The sequence below is a fragment of the Acanthochromis polyacanthus genome, chromosome 8 (assembly GCF_021347895.1).
Source record: "Acanthochromis polyacanthus isolate Apoly-LR-REF ecotype Palm Island chromosome 8, KAUST_Apoly_ChrSc, whole genome shotgun sequence".
NCBI classification, from domain to species: domain Eukaryota; kingdom Metazoa; phylum Chordata; class Actinopteri; family Pomacentridae; genus Acanthochromis; species Acanthochromis polyacanthus.
In genome coordinates this window covers 16,933,381-16,957,968 of record NC_067120.1, presented here as the reverse complement: position 1 = coordinate 16,957,968, position 24,588 = coordinate 16,933,381, and the positions used below count along the sequence as shown (strand labels likewise).

Here is a 24,588-nt window from a genome sequence, read left to right as displayed (position 1 = left end):
GGTGGAACAGTGTGTCCAGAGCTCGACTGAAAGGGAAAGCTTCCTGAGGTCAGAGGAGTATAATACACTGGCTCTCAAATAAAACTGGTTTGTTTTCCTTAAAAGAACGTTGAGGTTTTTGGGTTTCAGTCCGTCCCCCCCTCCACGCCACACCACCTCCACCCCTCTCCATTTGTTACAATGGAAGCATTATGATGTATGCATTTTGACCTTTATGATTTTAACACAAGGTGGTGATTGGCAGAAAACTTGTTTCATTGTGACTGGAGCTCTGGTTTGGCCTGCCTAAATGTCAACTGTGTATAAATAGTGTGAAAATAGTCCTATATTTGAAATGGTTTTTGACATTAGAATAATATGCTGAATAAACAAAAGCTTATGCATTAGATTTAATAGTATCATTTCACATGGATGGAAAGCTGATGAACGGCCACAGCAAAAGCACATTTATCCTTGCAGTCTTTTTCTCTACAAACTTATTTTTTATTTCCATTTTTTATGAGCGTCCACTGGAGGATGAGTCTTCATAAACAGTGTGGCCGGGAACAGAGAATTGAGTCATCTCATTTTATAAGGTCACACATGACAAGACAATGTTGTTTTAGTCTTGCAAGCTGTATTAAAGTCAGGGACTGGAAAAGAAAGACATTTTGGGGAGCTTAAGTGTGAATGTACTCTCTTAACCTGGAGATAGCCTGGATCCAAAAATAGTTAAATCTCGTTGGGTGTAATGGTCAGCAATGGTCAGTAATGGCCAGTGGTTTGGCGAGATCTGCTTCTCGTTACACAGCTCTTCCTGTCCACACACATGGTGTATAATAAAGACTTCCTCAACAGATTGGAAACCACTCCATTCTCAACAACAGTCTTGAGTTCCTCTTTCCCTTCTATCCCCCCTCTCATGTCATTCTTTCTTTTATTCTTGCACTCTTCCTTTCTTTCCCATTCTCTATCTCACTCTTTCCTTCTACACACTGACCTTCCCAGGCTGGCCTGTGTCTTTATATTTCAGGCTTTGAGGCTACATCTGAAACAAAAGCAAAATTATGGGTCTGGTTTGGCTTGAGGAGAGCGCAGTGACCCCGGCATGTGGTTTTCTTAGGCCAGACCAGAGAGAGGTGAGGTGGGGAGAAGAATTTGTGTGAATCTAGCTGTGTATTTGAAGAAAACCCTAACCACAGCTAATTTGAATGTGTCATTAGCAGGAGGGGGGTGATCTAAACTTGGGCTGGCCAGTGATGGAGTAAAATTCGCATCCTACTGAAGACACCGCTTGTTTTCCTTTTTTTTTTTTTTTTGTTAAGGGATTTTGGGGGAACATTGGGGCCGTAGTAAACACACTACTTATCACCTCATAAATCTACTTACCTCTTCATCACTTGTCCAATACATACAGTTATTGTTTCTTGAGGGTTCTATGACTTGTTGCTCTGGGTCAGCATCATAAAATGTGAAAGTAGTGGTACAATGCAAATCACCTCTACGATCAATGGATATATGTTTAAAAGAAAAATGCTTTTTAAACAGCGCCAACACCTTGACCACATGGATCCATACCCAACCGTGCATGGCATGTCTTCCCATTGTTGGTATAAGGAAAGAAGAAGGGTATATTTTGAGATGTTACGCAGATGGATCCCCCTAAAGCAAAACAATCAGTGAATAAAGCTCACAGTTTCTTCCTGTGTCTCCGAGAGTTTCCTACAGTGGGACTGCATCGTACTGTGTGGTCTTGAACCCTATTTAGACCTAGTGGGTGACCACTGTACAATTAGGTATGCCATGTTTCACAGCAGCAGCAGAAAGTGGAATTCCTGTCAATGGAGCAGACCTTCTCATGTTTACTGCACACATAGTCTTTCTACCAACCATGGCACTGCACCCGAGCTGGCTTATGGCTGATTGTATCATACAGTATAAAAAACACAATTATAAAACCCCATAAGACACTCTGTGTTTATGTAAGTGCAGATCCTCCAAAGGAAGGACTTACTACATGCAAGGATGAAAGTTGATGCCCCAGATGGCAATTTCAGAACTGACGGAGATATATGTTTCTTGGCTTGACTGTGTTTGACACAGCTAATTCAAAGACAACACAGGTTCATGTGAGAGGGAAAATCATCAGCTTGTATAGAAACAACGCACACGATCATGATCCTTCCTCGTCTGCCTAGATGTCAAGGGAAAAAAAGAGGCATTAAAGCCAGACCTCTTGTTGAAATGTACATAAGTTAACTTTTAAAAGAATTAGCTCAGTGTTTTGCCAAAAGAGAAAAAATGGACAAGCCAGAGAGGATTTCATCAAACTTTTGAGAAGACAGTGTCAGCATCATAGCGCAGCCTTGAAGTATTCTGGTTTGCACTTTTGTGGAGAAGTCAATTGCCAAGTATTCAGCATGTTTACAGATTTCAGTCAGTGACTGCTGATAGATGACAGCTGAGGACATCCCCGAAGAAAGACCAGACAGCTTTGGATTTTAGGGCGGGCGTGCAATTTGGGGGGAAATGGACAACAATGGAGAGAAATCACATTATGGTTTTAATCCCTTGAGCCAAATGGTGCCATGCTTCATTCATAATGCTGGAAAGGAGACTTAAAGCATCAAAGTATAGAGGGAAGTCTTACAGCCATGACGGTCTTGAGAAAAAACAGCAAAAAGCCACAGCTCTGAATGCATATGCTAAAATCATTAGAGACTAAGACCCCTTACCACTGCAAGCATGCACTAACGAGAGATCTCTCCATGCTGCTGCCTGTAGAGTGGTGTTGGTGGGAGGTTTGGTGACAGGCCCTTGTGTGAACTACCATTTCATCATCACCCTGCAGCCTGATAGCACATCCTTGAGATTAAGCTGCAGAAGCCACCATGGCCGCATAGCAAAGGCCAATCAAATGGTATGGCTTCTCAGAATCCGCAATGTGTTCAGACTGGGCCTTCTCACTCTTGTCTATGATTACCATGTACCACACACACAGTCCATTTCAAACCAAAGCTGGCATGCATATATTGTAGAAACCATTGGCTGACTGTCCATGAGCTCTTTTGCAAATAGAAATGGAGAATCCTAAATCTGCCACATTTGCTCAAGTGGTCAATCAAAGGGAACCTTGACAGACTGATGAGATCACAAGATGATATATTATAGCTGATTTCACTCTTGAAACACGCACTCCTTCATCAAATATCAGCAAATTTGCTCTCTCGAGTCTCAAGCACATTCCCAGCCTTTGGTCTCAACAAGGGGATGGCTTCCTGGCAGGTCCATCTGTTGGACCATTGTGATCAAAAGGGTGGTCACCGTCAGTACCGCCTTCTTCCCACACTTGGTGCCTAGGCTAGTGGGTATTGGCCAGAATGTGCTCTCGGCAAAGTGCTGTGTGTGGTCTTTGGAGCTCCCACGATAGCCCAATGTTGTCCAAAAGAAAGTCAACGCCAAATCCACAATGTACGTAAAAACGTAATAACATTTTTTCAAATTCGGGAAATCCGATTTTGAAGAATATACAAATGAACATCTACCCTCGTAGAATTTAATGTTTTTGGGTTGTTGTTTTTTTTTGTCAGTTGGCAAGTACATGTGTTAGAGTCACTTTCAAAGTATTGTTGTTTCAGTTCTATAAAAGACAGTCTTTATGCCACTTATGTGCAACAATAAGATAACATGAAAAACATTGAGTCATATTCAAATGTAAAGAAAAAAGAGATTACTTCCACACTTTTTTAAACATTATTGAAGAAATAACTGTAATGATAAGACAGAGCAGAGTATTACGATGACATTTTCTGGGCCACAGTACTTTGTTCCCATTGTCATGTCTCAAAGGAGACAGCAAAGGCTGCTTCTTGTGCGTTCCCCAGCACACAGCGGGTCTGCTCTTAATTGTGGTAGGCAGAACATCAGCAAGACTCATTCTATTCTTCATTTCATCCCACAGACACACCAGAAAACGACTACAGTAGTTTCTGCAAGCTACATTTTCCACGGGAAACAGCCACAAGCCCAAAAAAGCAAAGCACATGTCATCACCCAGGAATCCAAGAAATACCAGAAAGTCTGAGTTTTATTACAAAAATCATCTGTGAGCACAAACAAATGTGGAGCACAAACATGCCTATTAATTGAGAAGGCAGATGGTCCCATTGCGGGCGGGACGGCAATGAGCAGGGACTGTGGAAAACAAAGCATCCGCGGTGACCACGACCCTCCATTTCTGTCGCTCCAACTGGGAGACAGGGTCTGGGGTTGGAGCCCACAAGACTCAAACAGAAATCACCATTGTTGCCTCAGCGAGACACACAGACAGACCAATTCACAGGAACAAGTTGTATTGGGTTTCCGGGGGGGAATGTTGTTTATCCACTTCATCATCATTGTTGTGTTTGTCTTCTGCTGTTTCTTTGATAGCTCTGGGAATGACGCCACTTCTACCCTGACCTGAAATCTCAAATGTAAAGACCTGCATGTGGAACAGCTCTTTAAAAACATTAACACTGAAATACACAAGATGCTGGAAGTGATTTTTAGAGTGATTGTCATGTAAAGGCAAATTTCTTGGAAGTCACCATAATTTCAGGAATCCCACTTGGTGAAATGTGTAAGTCATTCGCAGAAAATGTATGAAAATGTTTTTTGTTGGCTGGGATTATACTGAAGTATTCCAAGGAACTAAATCCCCCCTAAAGATGTCTTTCCTCCCAGACATAGTAACTGGATCCTCTGTTTAATAGTTTGCTCTAGCAGGGGGACTGACTGAGTGGTTTCCATTCCGTTGGGCTGTAACCGATTGTCCCAGTGACCACAACAAAGGATGAAAAAGGAAGGAGGGTGAGGGGATAGGGACTAACACGAGGCTCAGTACTGACTGGAGAATCCTGAGATCAATGACTCAATGGCTTCCAGAGTCTCCTCCAGCTTAACTACATTTTAATACTAACCTTATCTGTATGCCTGCGTTCACTTTACCCTCTCCATACAACCACAACAAGTCAAGGCTGTGTGATACATGCATAGCATCATCATACACACAGGATACAGTGTCTAACAGCTAGTCTGGCTGTTCTAAATGGTACACTAATATGTCGGAATCAACAAAGCTTGATCTATTTAATTCGTCTGGACATGAGAGGAAACAGAAAAAGACATTGACACAGTACCAACAATGTAGGCCACATGCATATTAAGCAAACATTTTTCTGCTTGGGTCGTGCATTCATACCAGCGACCATGAGGAAACAGACAAATATTGCATAGAGTCATTGTAGTTTGATAGCATTACCTTCTTAGACTTGCTCCACAGGCATCCATACTGTAGTAGGTAACCATTAACCAAGCCTACTCTGTTTGACCTCCACCAATACAAGGGACATTTTGATGGATTTCCCCAACGCTGGCGAAGTCACCAAGACTGAAAACACCCTGTTGAAAAACAAAATGTGACATATTAATTATCATTGGCAATTGTGCGCTGCTTTTAGTCACACAGAAAAGCTCCATGCCAATGTACCAGACTCAAAAGGCCTTCCACTCATTAATATCACAGATGACCTTTGTCTCATTGCGTTTCCTGGAAGCCCTAAGAGCAAAAACGGAGCACTGAGCAGACACAGATACAGTGATGTTGAAAGGAGAGCAGGCAAACACATTTTCACTGTCACCAAATTAAAAATGTGCCTTTTGACGCCTTAAGTCCTGATGTCTCTGAACAATTGGATAATTAATTCCCTGAATCTCTGTTCTTAAAATATGAGTGCATACAGAGACAGTGGTTTAGGAACAATGACATACAGATGTGCACTGGAAGGTCGAGCTTTGCCGTTACAAACCCATAACTAGTATTTATATCAAAAAGACATTTTTTCTCGTTGAGCTCAAGCAAAAACATTTGTCGATTTTACGTTGTTTCACAGCAGCTAAGTCACTCTTCTCTTCTTTTGTCAGACGAGGATTTGTTCAGAATGACAGCATGCTCCGTTTTGTCACATTTAATTCTGTTTAACACTTCTGTGATATGATTGTGCCGGATCCAAGTTGTCTTCGATTTTGCATGTAAGGTGTTACGCATTTCATATCTGCAAATAGAAGCACAGTAGTTAAAACTTGATTCTTTAACACATTGTTGAGTGATTCTGTGATGAAAAACTGGGTGTGATTCTGACCACTGCGAGTGCGTCAGGCTCAAAGGGCAAGTGCAAAGTAAGTTCCCGATGATTGCATATATGACACCTCATATCAAAATACGTAATAGTTTCCCCTTAAGAAAAAGTCAAAGTTCGCTGTCAGACTTCTTATGTTTCCAGAATAAATCCCCTCTTCTGGTTTTTTTCCCTATCTGGTCACTGCTCCAACGGTGCGAAGTGTCCACTGAGGGGTGACAGTTGGGTGTATGTGCTCAGCCACAGACAAAACAACAGTCTGGCAGACACAGTAAACTCCCAGCTCATTTTCACGTACAATGAGAGCTCAAACATTTGAGGTCTGAAGGCCGCTTATGTCAGTTCGGCTTTGTGCAGACGGACTGTGACATCATGGTCACTGTCAGATTATATAGCTATAGTCCTCAAAGGCCAAGCCTCACAATTGGACTAGTGTTTCAAAGTGCGGACAGCTAATGACGTAGGTTTGATACCAAACTAGTACACTTTTCAAATCCTGCTTTTTGTGCTGTATTGGACGGGACAATCTGGGGAATACGAGCCTGTCACGGCATTAAATGGATGTTATTTTCTGAAAATACAAAGGCTTCTGATTTTAAGAAAATACACTGGAACTGTTGTTGGTTATTTAATCCTCGCAAATAGTGTGTCATAGTTTCCTCAATAAACAAAAGGCTTTTTATCCTTATGAAGAACACATTTGTTTTCAATGTTGCAACCGGCAATAAAAGTTGACCGAATATGTAATGAATTAATGCCACGTTAAAATCACCCATTTTGTCAAATCTAAAATAATGTCTTTACAGTCTAAGGTCCAGACTATTTTAGGTAGCCATCACACCGAGGTTATATGTGGTTGAATTTGTTTCCCCTCCTTGTCTATGATATGCATCCACTTAAGCGCTGTGGACGTCACAGTGTGTTCTGAGCTGCTTGTAACAACAGAGAGGCTACACACTGAATTTTCATGAGTACAGCCTCGGTCTATATTCCCTAATGTGATTGATCCACTGTGTTCTCTGGCAACAGTTGGAGTTCAGTAGTGGTTGTAAATGGTTCCGTTTAAAATCTGTAAGTTATGGAGGGGCACACTTGTTTTTCTTTGGGTCAAGGTGGAGCCTCCGTATAATTGTTGGACTGTCTATCACAGTAAACCTCAAAAGACTTAATTGATTTAAGGGGAGTCCCGTATCGCGCAGACTATGCTGAATGTGTAATGAAATATGTGGAGCCAATCATTTATGATCCTATTTTGGGTGAAAGTCCCAGCACAGTCTTTTCCGTAGCGTTCACATTAAGCTCCCACAGTGTTTTTGTGCAATCCAACACTTTGTTAATGTAGGCTAAGTCAGAATCATAATGGTGTTCTAGGTCCCTGTGGAAGGTATTATAAAATGATGGGCATAAATTTCAGGAAGGTCAGATTTTATTACAAAGTTTGTTCTACTGGATTGAAGGCTGTATTAATGATGGTTTTTTTGTTTATTTTTCTTGCAGTGGGGTAAAAAACACTGGTCTTTGTTTTGGCTATTTCTGCCATTGTAATGTGAGGTGATGATAGTAGCTCAGGGATCATTGTTAAAACGCTCCGGCTGTGCACTGTTGTGTTGTATGTGTCTGCCATCTATTGGACTTACAAGAAACACCACTTGGCAAATCCATGTGAAATGCTTTTTAAACAGGCTTATCAGCTGAGGTAGGTAATCGTAATTTGTTATCAGATTACTCAGATTTATAGCATCACAGATAAGACATGACATAGGTTTTGCAATAAATGGACATCATGATAAAACATATAATTTTTCTCACATTTGGAATATATAAATCATCCCATTAGCTTTGTAAACATTAAATGTTTTATAAAGATGGAAATCGGAGGGAGAGGGGAGAAAAATCATAGTAAGCTGGTAGTGCCCATCTAAAAGAAACATTTTTGTGTTTATGGCAATGAGGAACAGTGGTTTGTAAAATAGAGGAAAAAAATAAATACCCCCAAATGTATTAAAAGAACTCACTTATATCCTATAACATGTGTTGCGGTGGGAACCGGGGTAGGACGCCAGGAAAAAAGAGGGAGTGGGTGAGTGCAGGAGTGGGCCGAGCACGTGCCTCCTGAGGTCCTCTGGTCTCTGTCTGGGATCAGCCCGCCTCACCAGCCCCTGGGCCAGACTCCCATCAGCCCCATCCCCTGTCTGATCTGGGCCAGACACCACCATGACCACTTGTATTGAGAGGCCTGACCACCATTGTGCCACAGTAGAGTACACAAACAAACAGTGCAGACACACACCGGTCTGCTCCCCCTGCCATTACGTCGACTCATCAAGCCCACTCGATTTAGTCATACCATAAGCTTCCAGTGCAAGCAGTTCCCTCTTGGCTTTGGATGGAGAATCTGGCACAAGATATTTGCTCATTTGTCCCCACACATGTATGTGGTTTGGTAACGCTGCTAGGGACTGCTGCCCCAGTCTTTCTTACTGTGGAGCTGCAGAGCCAGCCAGGCCTTTCCTGGGTAATATCCTCCCACACAGTCTGACTGTATGGCTTTCTGTTGTTCATATTCAGCTGTTTACGTCCTTACAGTGTGTTTTCTCGGGATTTTGGTATGCGGTATAGACGAGCCAAATATGTGGGCAATGCTTCATCTTGCAAACTACTCATGGTCACTTTCAAGTGTTTCTGCAACCATGACTGAAATGGACACTGTCTATCATCTGACACACTGGCAACACTGGATTTGTGTTATTCTAGACAAAGTGCTGATTTTTTGATTCCTTTAACTTGCAGGAAGAGAAGTTATTTTAGTTCTGCTTCGTGTATGCAGCCTTTTTGGGCAACTGCACCTTTATTTTTGTTACCTAAAGCTAAAAAATAGACAATTTCCTTTCTTCTGATTGGAATCTGATACATAGTAAATGTCAATGCAAATGTTTACATCTTTGTGGATAGGGAAAAATGAATATCTAGCTATTCCTACCTCTGCTCCAAACCAAGCAATTCAGACATTTTTTTTTCATTATATATGTTAGGTAACTCACTCTTATATCATCATAAAGTTGGAAAATTGCATAAGCAAACATGTATCAAACATTGGCTGAAAGTATGGTTTTAGGGTTTGTGGAGTGCACACACACACACACACAAACACACAGACACACTGCATTTCTTCGCTCTTTTCATGTAGACCACAAGGGTGACCTGCTGGCCTCTATTTCCTCTGAAGAGGATATCCCCCTTCAGTAGAGCCTTAAAATCCATCACAGCAGACGACTCGGGATCCTGATGTATGCGCCCCCTCCTCTATTGTCTTTGAAGCGTTGGGAGGCTTTGGCTGGGCCTGACCACAGTGATGATTGCAGTCTGATAGTTAGGCCGCTACTAAGATGTTCCCAGCTCACTCTCTGTCTGATTTCCCCCCATGCTTGATGGAGAGAGAAGTTCTGGTTCACCGATAAATGTAATTAGGAATGCAACCCATAGTCTTTCATTTCTGCTGCCACCTTGTTTCCCTCGGTAGTTACTCCACCAAAGAGGATTTTCTGAAAATCCTACCTCCCCCCAACATCCAAACTGGCAAAACAGACCGTGCACACGCAGAATATCTTGAGTAGAAGCTCTTGTACATTTAACTCATCTGAGGGCATTCGGAGGACAAGCCGTTAATATATGTCTTAACCACCCCTTGACAGATTTGCATTGGGTGCAAGAATAAACAGAATGGTCTAAATGTCACCTTGGAAACTGGCGTTCCACAGACCACTGTGAACAAAGGTAAGCTAGCTCAGATAGTTCTATTCAAATATCTCTGTTTGTTCACTAATATTGAAAGGTCTGACTTATCAAAATCTAGTCGTTTGTTACGACTTTATTCAGGATGTTGCATCAGACATTGTGTTTTCATGGTACACCAGGTAAAAAGATACAGAATCATGTTTTTGATTTTAAAAAAAAATATATACTTGGCGCATCCACAAATTGAAGGTCAGTCTTTGGGTTAGTGTACTGTTGTTTGTTAACTATTCAATACACTCAGGAGATGCAGTAAACTGAGACTGAGACGCATATGAATTATCATTAATTGGCATATATGCTTGTAAGTGTAGCATCACGTGACTGTAGATTGTTTCGTCCCTATCATATAGAGGCGCACTGGCATTAAGGAACATACGCTGACATTCATGTAATACCCAAAATTCTCAACAAATTTGCAGTCTTATTTAGCTACTCAGGAATTTGTGCGCTTTATGAAAAAGTCCATATATAGTAAATGAATACAGTATATACCTAAACAGCATGTCTACATATATCAGCCCTTTTAAAAAGATTTTAATGCCCACTTGGAACATTACATGAAATCAGGGACAGATACTAAGCACATGTAAGTATAGCAATAATACTGAAAGAGCCTATTCAGTCAGATGAAGGTTAAACCATTTCAAGTGCATATTTAATCAACATGCCTCCCTCAACAGGCAAGGATAAGGAGAAATAACGTGGCTGAACAGGAACTTGAATCATAGTGTGAGACGAACCTGGGAAAAACTGTGGTGAGAAATAGAATCCGTCTCAATAAAATGAGGATTTCACATAACTGCGGTTTTCTTTACAGATGCACCAGCTGTCCTGTCTCTCCACCTGCACAACAGTCAGCCCCCAGACACAGCAGCATTCCTTTTTCTGCTGGAAACCAATGACAGTAAACTCGAAACTGAAGCTGAAAGGGTAAATTAAGACAGTTAAATGGTTTTTTTTTTTTTAAATATTGCTGAAAAGAAGGCTGCACAGTTGGTGGTTCTCACTTTCGCCCTGCAGGTAGAAGATCCCTGATTTGCTTCCCGGCCTTCCCGGGATCTTTCTGCATGGAGTTTGCACGTTCTCCCTGTGCATGCTGGATTTTCTCTGGGTTCTCCAGCTTCCTCCCACACTCCAAAAGCATGCTAAGGTTAATTGGTAACTCTGAATTATCCCCAGTTGTAAATGCGAGTGTGATTGCGACCCTAATGTGGGTTAAATGGTGTATAGATAATGGATGCATGTATGAAAAGAAATACAAAAAACTAATACTGTAACTAAAATAGTGTTTATTCTATAGAAAAAAAACCGCATCCAATGCACACAGTAAGACAGGAAAAGTGGGTGTTACAAAATCAAAGGCTTATACTGTATGCCATGAAAAGAATATTACTGAATGTAATCATCATATCCTTTAATAACCTCTCAAAATGCATGCACATTCAATTTAAAAAAAAGGTCTTGATGATTTTTAATAGCATAAAGTTTCTCCATATTTGTGCACTTTTGGCTGAGCTTGTCATCAAAACAAAGTGTAACGCTCTCATCGGAAGCAGCCTGGAGCCTTTCATCTCAGCAATGGTTACAATGTTGTCAAAACCTTACAATAAATCCTCAACAATGATTTATGCATTGATATAACAAAACCAATGTGTACAGTGTTGGCAGTGAATGTCTTAATATGTGTGGTAAAATGTGGCGTTCACTTCTCAGAACCAAAACTCTGACACAAACACATGAACGTTGACGATGTTCTGGCCAGAGTCGCCCTGAGTTGTCAGGTTGCGCATGGACAGTTTGAGTATTGTCGTCACTGGACCGATCAGAGGCTTCACCTGGCGAACAACACCTGAAGGAGACAAAATGAATGGTAATAGCGGTGACAACAAGCAGCATAAATAGATGTATAAATGCATGCACTGCTAGACAAAATAACTTTCCGTTTTGTATCATGACATTTCTCGTATTTATAACATCAGTTCTTGGATTTGTCTGCAGTTTTGGACTAATGGTCTGTTATTTTTCAGCTATTTGGTCACCTAATTGAAGCAAAAAAAAAAAAAAAAGCCGTCAAACAGAGGTAGCAAAATGACAACACAAGTGAAAGGTTGGGAGGGAAATTTTTCTGCTATATAATTTTTTTTCTATTTTGTCAGCAGCATAATGGTTGGTTAACAAAAATAGCAGCAATTAGTGGGTATTAAAGCTTATTAAAGCCATTAGCGATAATTCTGCCTTTGTGAATGCCGATTCGATTTTCAGAGTTTTTATTTCAGTGTCACTTTTTGGTTTTAATTGGCAACCAAAATATTGGATGTTTTTTCACTTATCTTTAGTGGTGTCTAGCGAAGCAGATACTTTTGGTTTTTAGTGCTGAGAGTGAGAAATTCTGCTGCCACCTCGATACAATTGAGGACAGCGGAATTCAGTTTGCGGTGTTCAGTGCAAAAATTACATTTGTCTTTTAACAATAAAGCAAAAGACTGTGTGCTAGTCGCAGGCTGTCGAAACCAGACATTCCTCCGCCTTTCATTGATACGTCTGGCAATTCTGTCAATTTTACACATATACATCCTTCAGTTTTACACAATACAGCTGTCAATATACTGTGTTGCACAACAGCTTATGCTTTGCATTTATGACATGTCTTTTTATGTTTAGAGTGTAATTTCTTTTGACTACACTGATCGAGTGAATAGCATACAGTGGATAAGCGCAACCAGAGTCGTTGCATATGTGATATCGTGATGTGGATTATCTACAGACATCGCTGTCAGCAATCCTATTAGAGATATTCATTCAGCAGAAAATACTTCCAATGTACACTGAAGTGTCTTAGGACAATGATTGTGGTGATTTTGACCTCATAGGAAGAACTGCATGAGTTTTTTTTTCCAGATAATCTGGTGTTCTCCCACAGTCTAACGACATGAATGGATTAATTGGTGATTCTCAACCCACCTCTATCCCTGGGACAGACTCTAGCCACACACCCCTTTGCCACCCTATAAAAGACAAGTGGGTGCAGCTAATAGTATGGTATAACATTCCCTATGAGACCTGGTCTAAAAACACCAGTTCTGGACTGACCACAAAGGCTCCTTTTTGAGGTGTATCGCCGTATCAACTGGAACATTTAAATGAGCGCTCAAATATATTGTGGCGTTAATGAGCTAAAAGACTGTCCATGATAAACTTCATAAAACAAGAGACACGGTAATGTCATGGTAAAACAGATGGAAGAATAAACACACTGCAACAGAGCATTACTGAATTCCCGAGGAATTCACTGGGTGCTCCTTTTAAGTGAACATGCGATTAGAGGGGGAGAAAAAATGCCAGTGTTTATACAGGCTGTCAGCGGACCTTTCTCTGCTGACGGCTGGTGACATTTCAGCTCTGGCCTGCTTGAACAGCTATCACCAGAGCGCAGTCAGGCGGCACAATCACTACACTGTCCTCCTGTCACACCTCCAACCACCTAATTTCGTTTCCTTGTGTTTCTCTTCTTCCTAACCGAGTCAGTAAAGTGTTTGAGCTTTAAGCCGGACGACTCAAGAGTTTAACTCAGCGAGGATCAAAATGATGACAGATCACTGCCTCCATCAGTCTGAATTATGAGCCTTCTTCCTGTGGTACTTGTAGCAAAGCAGTAAAACTCATTTGGTTGTCATTCACTACAGGGCAAATGATGATCCATTATGCGCCATCCGCTGACTCCTTTGGGACACTGGCATTGTATGATGGCAGATCCCCCCACCCACTCATTCTCCTTTTTTTCCCCTTCCCCTCTCCTCCCTTCCTGAGGGGGCCTGGTGTTTGTGGCACCATCACTGTGGCCCACAAGGGTAAATGAGACCCATGTGTTTGATGGAGGGGAGCAGTCTCAGTCACGCGATACAGCCATGGAGGCATTCCTCCAGGAATCCATCTTTAACTCTGGGAGGGGGAAGCTATGGGACTTGAACTGCTGTCTGTCTTTCTCTCTGTCACTTTATTCTGCTCACTCTTCCGTCTGTGAGTCGGATCTGTGGGCACACAACGGATTCCAGAAGATTCTGGCGATAAGCACTTAGAGTAGTGTGGAATGAGGCCCACTTCTACCAGGGTTGCCCCCTTGTTTTGGTGTTTTGGGACTCTGTTGCGTAGTGACACTAGACAGAGGGGCGCGGGTCTGAGATTTTATTGTTTCCAAACCATCAGCGCCGTCAGAAAGAGCTAACCTTTGCTTAAACCTAACAACAGCTGCAATATTAAGGAAGTAACTGACATGGAAAAAGACATTGAATTTGGAGTCTGAAAATTATTTTCAGACATAATGCAGATGGTACGCAACTGTGAGTCGACCAATGCAAACTTAAAGTGAGTTCTAAGGTTCATTGTTTGTCCATGTACTTAAATCAAACAGTCAGTTCAAAAGCTTCTGTGTTGGGGTTAGCAAGCACACAATGGAGATGAGTAAGATAGAATTATGAACACAACACGGACCACTGCAAAGACAGATGGGTTTAACTCCACACTGGGGCTTTTTTAAACTTGTAGTATTCAGTAAGCATGGCTTATATCTAATGAGGGCTAAACAGTTTATAATCAGGGTAAACTGAGTCTAAATTATCTTCTAAACTCCTGAAGAGTGCTTCTATGAAAAGAAGCTGAGCAATCTTAACGCCTAAAGAAATAACAAAATCTCAGACACATCACATCTAAACTGAATTTTACTGAGGGTATCTAAACAGGGCAATATGTGGAATGTGTCTGAGGCTTATTCTTGTATCGTAAATTTGTTTATGGTCTAATTAGTACATTCAGAGGGCACAAGCATGCTCTTAAGCACGGAAGTTCTCTTATAGTGCCCAAAAGCTCCTCCAAATCCTCAAATTTCTTCCGAGCTTGCTGTTGATCACTTGAAACTTAACACATAATACAGAGCAGTTATCCTCACCTCAAGGCTAGTGGGTGTGATAACAGACCAATGAGTACATCTTAACCTCTAATATGCCTAACAATTACTGTAACCCTTAGAGCATCAGTAGAAGGCAACTGAGGAGGTCTCAAGACTGAGTGCAAAAATTGTCAGGTACCTATAATAGAGTCTTGAGATCTCTTCCCTGAAAGTTGCACCACTGTTGCCATTATTCTCATCTTAAGTCATCAATGACCTGCAAATTCACAATTTCAGCAACTGAAGAACATGGTAATTTCAGTTGCCTTCTACTGAAGCTCTTAAAATTATTATGACCTGGATAGCTTAGAATCTACACGGACACAATTACTGTCGTATTTTGTGGCATAAGCAAGAAACACCTCGTTTGTCGAAACCATTTATATTCAACTTTGAGCCTCTCTTTACCTTATTTATTTACACAGCCTTGACAACAAGAAAAGGGTTATTATGTTGTTACACTGTGGGTTCATGTGCCCAATTCTGTACGGAGGAGCTTGATACTAAAGTCGTTTTACATGACCTCTTGGAAGCCTCTGTGAAATCCTAACATGATGACTCCGTGTTTCCGTAAGCTTGCCATCAAAAGCACAGCGGTATCCTCGATGAGGGGAAAGCATCAGCTAACAGCTGGGCCTCAACGTACTCACAGTGAACCTGAGGTGAAACCACAACCGCATACTCATCTTTAACATTTCATCCAGGCTTTAAGGCAGGAAGCCAATGGCCACATGACAGGTTGAATTTGATTGGCTACCATACCACCTGAGATTCATAAAAATAAACATGGGGAGGTTTTGAAAACCCTACAGCTGACAATTTGCCCTGCGACTGGGCTGCAAGGTCATGTCATCTGAGGCCTGGCGAACTCAAGCAGGAGTTCCAGTTGTAGCACTGGAGCGATTTGCGGTGTCTTTCCAATTCACTGAGGTATCTGCCGCAGGGTGCAAAGGTGACCCCACGGGCTTCAACAGCCACCATCAAACAAACAGCTGTGCAATCTGTCCATTCTCCAAAACATTCCACCACACCATAAAGTAGCCCCTTAAGTAGAAAATAGCCTTAAATAAATTCATGCTAGTAGCAGAGACACTGCCACAAAACAAAGTGAAGCAAATGCCAGGAGGCATTTGTCATCCTTCATGGCCACGAGGTCTGCAATATTGAAGGGTTACATGTAAACAGTACAATTTCGGGGTTTTCTGGTTTCTACAACTCAGCGAGGAAGTGTATGACAAAATCCAAAATGAACGGGTTTAACACCAGAGACAAATGAAAAGTATGCATTGGCCTCACCACAGTATTGTATAATGACATGCTGGTTGTGGTGCTATGCATGCTCACAGCAGTGAAACCATTGGAAAGCATCCAGGTGGTGTACAAAGTTCCAGTATACAAAAAGGGTACTGGAGGGCATTCCGCAGCATCGTTACAGCTTCAACTCTGAGATGTTCTTTCACTGATGCACATGGACTGAAGTGCATCTTTTACTGATGCACTAGTGAGTACTGTTGGCATGAATGTAAACAGAACAAAGAGTGGTTTATTATTCAATAACTCCTTATTTAACTGCCTGAAAGGTCTTCTCCAAAAAGCCCATAAAAACTAGAAGGTATGCCAGAGAAATTGCTAACTAGCTCCCTTGTTACCCAATTAGTAAAACAACCGATTTCAGTTTTGATAACCCATCAGTGTGGCTGAAATATAATCCTTTCTAACTGCCTGGCATAGCAACATAACCGTCTGTATGAAGACGGAGTGTACAGGCCCCTCAGGGATTGGCTCTTGTGTTTACAACCTTGTCACTGGTACGTGGATGGCCAGTCCGGTCAGGCTGTCCAAACACAGCTCTGACCACTCCAAAGAGGGGGTGGGATTCATGCACACCCCTGCTCTGAAAGGCCAGCGTATGTGGCCTGATATTTTAGGGTCAATTAGCAGTGAGTCATCGTTACTGATCTCTCAAATGGCCCGTGGGTCATTGTTGGACAGTGACACTCACTGGGCAGTGACATCACTGAAAAGGAGCCTTAGGGAATTGGTTGGTTCTTTTCTTGGACTTTCTGTTTTAGTAGTTGTGGGCCTGAGCAGCTGAGATGACATAACATGCACCATTATCTTTACCACAACCTTTGCACTATATTACAAGTGACCTTTCAAAGCTAAGAGCCATAACTAAGAGGCATAAAATAGACTTGAATGTAGACTACTTGGAAAGGCTTTGGGAGGAAAAATAGCTTTGTTTGCATTTTAAATCAGAATTCTATATTATACTCTACTTCTGCTTTATAAATGGAGTAAATCATGGCGTAAATACAACATGTGGATGACCTTTTAAGATACTTTGCTATCTTTTTTAGCGTGTCACTTCATGAACATGGAAAGAAACAGCATTCATTTTGTAAAGTGAATGATTAACTAAACAAAGTTAGATTTTCTCAAAAACACTTGCCTGAAAGCACAAGTATAAATAAAATAGATCAACCAAACCACAGGCGATAAGCGCATCAAGATGAATTATTAAGACAGTTTTATTGCAAGTAATATGTACTCTGTGTGTTCACACCAGTGTCTTACTGTCTTGTGTACGTGGTATATCTCTGTGAGCACGACATGTCTGCACCGCTATCTCTTCATCAGTACATTTGTGGCGGACCACCCCAGGGGGAGCGTTGTGTGTGACTGTGGTGCTGTTGGGTGGAGAAGACCCTGTTTTGATTAGCTGCACTAATCTCCAGACAGGGATTCCTCGAGGGCTTGGCGCACTCTGGTGGGCCCGCCGCTGCCATGCCATGATTCATCCAGATGACAGCTATTCATAGTAGAGGAGCTAGTTGTCTGCTTATCTCCACGGCTGTCCTCAGCTCCTCACCAGCGCAGCCGCAAGCCAGAGCCACAAGCTCCACTGGCTCAGAAGTAGTCATGTCTCACACAGTAGGCTCACATTCCACCAGCCACTGTGGATGGCTGCACTGACGGCCATGGCTACCTGCATACAGACAAACTGTCCACTTCCTCTTCTTTTATTCATCTGCCTCACTCGCTGCCAGCGCTGTGCCAGTGGCAGTGCAAAAGATATTTGTTCTCTGGGCTGCACAATAAACCGCAAAGGCATATTTCCACCTGTATTCGAAAAATGAATGGCATTTAGCTGTGGAGTCTGAGGCTTGCAGCTTCTCTAACGGACGGCTAAGATTCATGAAGAGAAGACACTATATTATCTGTTGCTGTCTGGTAAGATAAGCCTAAACCCTACATAATAAAATCTGTTTTTCCAACTAAAAAAACAGACAGCAGTGATGAATGGGACAGTAAAATCCTTCCATGACAAATAATTACTCACGAAGAGGAGTCATTTGGACACATCCAAGAGATGACTAAACGTGCGCTGTTCAGTTCAAAAGTTGTCTACTGATTTTACTGAGCACTGGATTTACACACAGACTGGTCAGAGAGCTGGCAGAGGAAGGAAAATCACAAGTGACATAACTGTAAGAACAGTGTCTGGATGTATAGTTACTGGTGTTCATATTGCTTTTAATAACACTGCATGGGAAGAAATGTTACGTCTTTTCTTCCCATGAAAAGTCTGGCGACAACTACTTAGTACTGACTAAAGCAAAGCTATAAAAATGCACTGACCTTGATATATGAAGATGAAAACAGCAGGACAAGCCGATGATGTATTTCACTGAGAGATAGTCAAACAAGGGAGCAACCAGCATTTTCTCAGACGCTCAGACTCAGCCCATGTTTCCAGCAGAGACCACAGAGGCGATGTTTTCGAAGGGAGGACGCATCTGTCCACCTGCTGACTGCCAGCATCAATCATCCCACTATCAACCCTATTCAAACAACCTGTCCCTAATCAAAAGTGGGTGGCTGCTTTAGCGTGAGTAATGCATTCCACCACTGTTTGTGTTTCCAAATATATGTACGATGTGTAACAAATGCTGCCTTTGTTGGCGAAGATGATAAATATCTCGCCGGTGGATCTGATGTGTGTCTACCTGAAGGGATTTTGTGTGGTCGCCGCCGTGCTACTGTGGTCGTCATGGGAATCCGTAAGTGTGCGATCAGTTCTGATCATGCTTTCCAAGTGCTGAGGGATGGTTGTGTTTGCACAGATGCATAAGGCTGTCAGGGTTGTCATCCAGATGTGACAGCGCTGGTAAAGCCAGTGATGGATGACCGGGAACTAGGAAAGAGCGGTGTGGCTCTTAAACTGTGGTGCACTGTCAGCCAGTACTGTGTGTGTGTGTGTGTGTGTGTGTGTGTGTGTGTGTGTGTGTGTACATATGTCTACGTATACGCTGCATTCTTCTTTGTGCGCAGCTGACTGGTTTTAAAATAGAGAGTAAGTGAGTGGAACGGAAAAGAGCGTCAGCCAGTCAGACCTTTTAAGAATCACTTTTTCAAGTTAGCAACAGAATCTGAGGATCGCTAATTGCCTCTTTTGTCCCTTTCAATAACACTAAAAGTGGCCAAAAAAAATGACCTAAGTTAGCTTGAGTTCACACACTTGTTCATTTGTGGAGCCTCAATGTCTGCTACTCTTCACATCCCACCAAGCTGTAATACCACTACTGGAGACACTGGAGATACTGGAAACTAAGCTTCCTGAAGTGACACGTCAGCGAGCCTCATACAATGGTTACGCAACAGCAGCATCTGCGGGCCAAAGCACCAGCAGCACAACCCACTAAATAAAACCAAGAGGGCCTTCATCGCACCGTGGATGCCACACTTCGCAGCGAGCAGTCAGTGACCAAAGGCTCCAGTGCAAAGGGCCTCAATTTGGATATGTGATGGGCAACTGGTGATAACATGCAAGAGCTGCATCCAATAAGCATCCAACGGGTTTGGGAGAGAAACGGCTCCTCACAAACAGGCCTTTCATGTGGTCGTCAGTTTAAGTGCTCTAATGCTCGGCGAGACACTGAGGCCTAGCGTGGGGAAATGGAACAATACATTTAACCACATGAAGCACAGCGCCCAGGATTACTTCTGCACATATTTTCTCTCTCTCTCTCTTTCATTGAATTACAGTCTCTCACTTTGTCTTTCTCTCTCTGCAATTTTATTCTCTTTCTTCCCCTCGCACACACATATTTGCCCCTGCAAATGAGCACTGCCATAAACAGGGAATTTCGGCTAAATCCTCTTTATACACAGGCATACAGACGCACACACAGCAGATGATATATTACAAAATAAGGCTTATCACTCATGCAGAATTACCCCATTGTGCATTCCAACAAAAACATGCCATTAGAAGACAGTACAATATAATTAGAAGCACTTTTACGGTGATTTATGCGAATTATTGTGGGTGATCAACATTTTTCTCCCATGTCTCTATGCGAATCTGGGTGTGTTTGATAAGCACACATCTGTTTCTGCAAGTGTACAAGAGAGGAACACTTGCGTGCGCCCACAATCCAGCCTTAACCAGTGACAGCCACACACTCTCCTCCCTCGCTCCCTTTTCATTTTGTAAAGACAGATGTGCACACTGACAGGCCATCCCTTCATCCATCACAAGGAGAAGGAGAAGAAGCTGTCCCTCCACTACCACCCTGCCTGCATCTCAGCATACAACCAAAACAAAAACACCTAGGCAGGCCCAACAATGTGTCATCGTTTGGTCTGAGTACACCCTCATCTTCCTGGGGCCAAGGTTCTGTTCAGCTCTCCTACAGGCACGCAACAGCCTTGGGTCACCACCAGACTGAAGGATGGGAATGGCTGCTACCCAAACATGTGTTGTTATTACACACCACTGGAGATGGTATCTGCTGCGCCTGCTTGAAGCAGCGCTCGGCTCTGTTTGCACGGTGGCAGTCGCTGAACAGGTAGTTATGATGGACCGCCTGTCAGCTGCAATCACTCATGCATACGTGCATATGAATACACAAGTGGAGATTTATACGCTTTATTCCTGTACATTCAAGACGCCATAACTTATTGTGGAAAGTAATGATCTTTGGGATAAGCACAGCCGCGGATAAGTGAATTAAATGGTACTTTGTTTAACCACAAGACTGCGAAAATTGATGCCAAATATTTGGTAAGACAGAAACAGGCCTTCGTCTGTCTCACAGAGCCACACAGAGGACAGCTCTCCAAAGACACAGACGCACCAGAGCCCCCATGAAGACGATGACAGCTACATGATGCCACCACGCTGCAAAGACCATAACAGGCTGTGTCAGATGTACTTATGTCAATGAGTCCAGACATCCCATGTGGAATATTTTTGTGCTTTTTGTCCCCATTCAATGCGCACATGTGATTTTAATTTGTAATAAAATAAATATCTATATTTCAAAATGAGAAATGAGGTCAGAAAAACCACCTCCTTTGTCAAAAGGAAAATACAATTTCCAGTCACAGATGCCGTAGGGTGGTACATGTTGCATGTTAAAGCTGCTATTGTCAAAATGAACCAGATTGGTTTATCCCGGACTTCACAACGGGTAAAATCCTCGTACTCACCCACATACAGTCCATGCTCTATTCGCTTGATGATGTCGAAGGCATTTTCCACGTTGCCCTCCAGGATGTCAAACTTGACGTCGTAACTGCCTAAGGGGTAGGTCCCGTAAGCCGGCACCGTTGTTCTCAGGAAAACAATCTCTGTTGGAAGATAACAATTAGACACAAAAAAGTTTTCGGAGCCTAAACCTTCATAATAACAGTGGGATTGCTCTGTGCCAACTCTTGCTGTTCTTGTTTGTTTTTTTTTTCTTTTCCAAAAGAAAGACAACAAAATGGGAGACGGAAGGGTCTGTATTTGTTGTACACTGAGAGGGTCACAGAAGGGTTGAGACTTTTCAGTGCTGTTGTTCAGCTAAAGGGCCTTGAGTCCTTTACACCCCAACTCGGAGCTGATGAGAAATGACAAGAGCTTAACTCCCCGTGACGTTGAGCATGAGTGTGTCTGAAACCTGCACTGCATGCCAGCCAATAGATGCTTGTCAGCTGTCACTGCCTGTAAATGATTACCGTGGTTACTTATCCTCAACTAGCATGGCACTTACTCTCCGGTGAGGGCCGGCCAAGCCAGGACTGCATGGAGAGAGCATCATGGAATAGCTAATCTGGGCTTCAGAGGTAGTCGTATGGATTCTGACAACAGCAGTGAAATGCAGTTGATGGGAAGTCAAAGATACAGGGAGATAAAATTTATCAAAAGAAAGCAAAAGCAGAGCGCCACGATGACACTAAAAACCATGTTGTACTGTCTTAAAATTTATCGTTTCCAGGGATTTTAACGGAGTATTTTGTCACAGAATAAAGCCTCCAATATGGCCTTTGTGGCTTTGTGAAAACATATGCACACAAGAAATTTAAGAGGCACTTAAATGAGCAAAAATTTTAGAAGATTGATGACCGAGGCGGTGTTCCAGTCACACAGTCTGATATTTTGGGAAATATTTGCTTTCTTGCTGATAGTTGGAAGAGAATGTAGTTACCACTTACATCTTTTCATTTTTCTCTCTGTGGAAATTTCTTTCGATGAAACATGAATGAGAATTTAGTCGCTTTTTATTCCGCTTTTGCTCACCTATCTGGATTGCAAAATATTCTGTATGACCATTCAAAGAAAAAATGGACTTGTACCTACCTTCTGGCCTTGTGAACTCTCTGAAGGTGGGCAAGGAAATGAAGGTGTGGGATATAGAGTGCGTGGTGTCCAGAACACAGGCGATGTCGGTGGCCTGACAGGACTTCATACAGCGAATGGTGTCAGAGCGTTCGAGCCTCGCCGCTCTAAAGAAGAGAACAAACATACACACCCACGAAAAAAGGACAACACAAATACACACATGGCCTCTGACCTTTAGGTGCTGTCTATTTAAAGACTTCACAGTCAACCGCCTTTGGTTTCCAAAGCTCACAATAACAGGGCATCCTTGGGTGCAGCCCACTGCGTAATCAAGAACTCAGTGGGACAACTCAAAAGGCCGCTACACAAACAATATCAGAACAAGACAGCAGGGGTACTGGATATAGCACTCAACATCAAAAACAATCAAATTCTATGTGGTTTGGAAGAATAATAAACCAACAAGGGCCAAAGCTCATGCCGCAGCCAAACTTTGTAACTTGTGGAGACTCGCGCTGCCATTGATGCTTTTCTGATGCACTATTTCAAGCTGTGTGGGAAATGAATTACTACACTCACAAAGAATGATCCACAACCTGCTCAGGAAAATATTTGGATTTGCTGAGCATCCCCGGCTTCACATCAGATAATCTCTTGAGGAGGATTTATGGGGCAAGGGAGTGTTCTAAAAGACTCCTAAATTGTGAGCAACATGACTAGACAGCTCCCCAGCCTCTCCCTAGGGCAGCTCTCATCCTATTATTTAGGGCTTTGTTTATTCCACAGACTAATCAGTGACAGGTCGGAGGGAATGGAGGGCCTCTGCTGGCTCCTAAAGCTAACGCCACCTGAAGCATCACTATTCACAACCTGTCTGCCACATAAGACTTTGAGAGAGGTTTCTAAGGCATTAACAACCCCATAAATCAAGAGTTTGTCTTTGAAGCGATGAGGAACTCACGATCACAAGGGAACTTTTGAAACAAAATAAAAGCCTTGATTATGACATTCAAGATGTTAAACTCGAGCTCAGCCTCCACAAAGGAGACATGTCAGTACACAGTTATATTGGGTTATGAAAACATCCAAGTTGCCATGTATAAGTCCAGTTAATGTGCATGGCAGCCATATAGCCACATTGTGAGTCATGGGCTGTGGATCTCTGGCGCTCCTCAGGGGACCTATCTGCAGCAGCTCAAAGCCCAGGCTCGACTTGGGTTGCAGGACTCCTTTCATGGAGAGCGAGGAGAGAAGCCCCTGACAAAAAGTCAAGCCACCACTGGGTAGGGGCTTGTAATTAGCAATTAGCGGGTGGGTCCAAGTTTTGCTTTGGCCCAGGCCAAACCCACAAAATGTTCTCCTAGTTTATAATACCACGGCCTGAGCTGCAGAAAGACCCGAGCGGGGCTCTAGAGGACGAGGTGAAAGCTGTTGGGGTACAGAGTAAATTTACGAGAAGATAATGACCCAGAGTGAACTGCCCCCTTACACACAGACAGGCACATCAAAGCGGGGGCAGCGTTTTAGGTAATTACAGCTGTGTGTGTCTTAGCACCCAAAATCCCTCAATGTGTAAATTTTAGGTTCATTCGTGAATATATGCATTTGTACATGCAAACATGCTTGCGTACGTGTGTGTGTGTCGTGCACGCGCGCATGAACATATGCATGTCTTCTTCATCTCCCCATGGCTCACGTGGCCCAGCCCAGGAGAAAAACCCCAATACTTTCAGACCAGAAAGAAAAACAGACTTTTTGGATGAAAGTCCTCTGGTCAAGCGTAGGGCCTTTTATTTTTTTGGTAATTATTATTTATAGTCAGCACATTGATAACGCCCCAACACAAACACTGCAGGGCATCATTCATTTTGTGCGCGGTGATGTTGCTGCACCACAAATTGTTCAGACCACCGGCCAGAGCCCAGAGCCCCATAACTCAATGTCAAAGGGGAGGAAAAAACTCCTGCGCTCCACTATGCTCTTATTTTAAGGATATCCCCACTAGGGACCAAGTGCATCCTTATTGGCCTGACAGCTCAGGACAGGAGAAACCTAGGACATCTGAATTTACAGTTATTATA

General features: G+C 42.6%; 1 protein-coding gene across 1 annotated transcript in view; it reads right to left on the bottom strand.

The window, feature by feature from the left end:
* Nucleotides 1-11,225: 11,225 nt before the first annotated feature.
* fbln1 (fibulin 1) overlaps nucleotides 11,226-24,588 on the bottom strand; it is a 34,724-nt gene continuing 21,361 nt past the window's right edge. The window contains exons 15-17 of the mRNA XM_022206524.2: nucleotides 22,526-22,671; nucleotides 21,394-21,534; nucleotides 11,226-11,802 (exon numbers count right to left, since the gene is read on the bottom strand). Of these exons, the coding sequence (XP_022062216.2) occupies nucleotides 11,663-11,802; nucleotides 21,394-21,534; nucleotides 22,526-22,671 (427 nt within the window). The 3' untranslated portion in view covers nucleotides 11,226-11,662. The remainder of the gene's footprint in view (nucleotides 11,803-21,393; nucleotides 21,535-22,525; nucleotides 22,672-24,588) is intronic.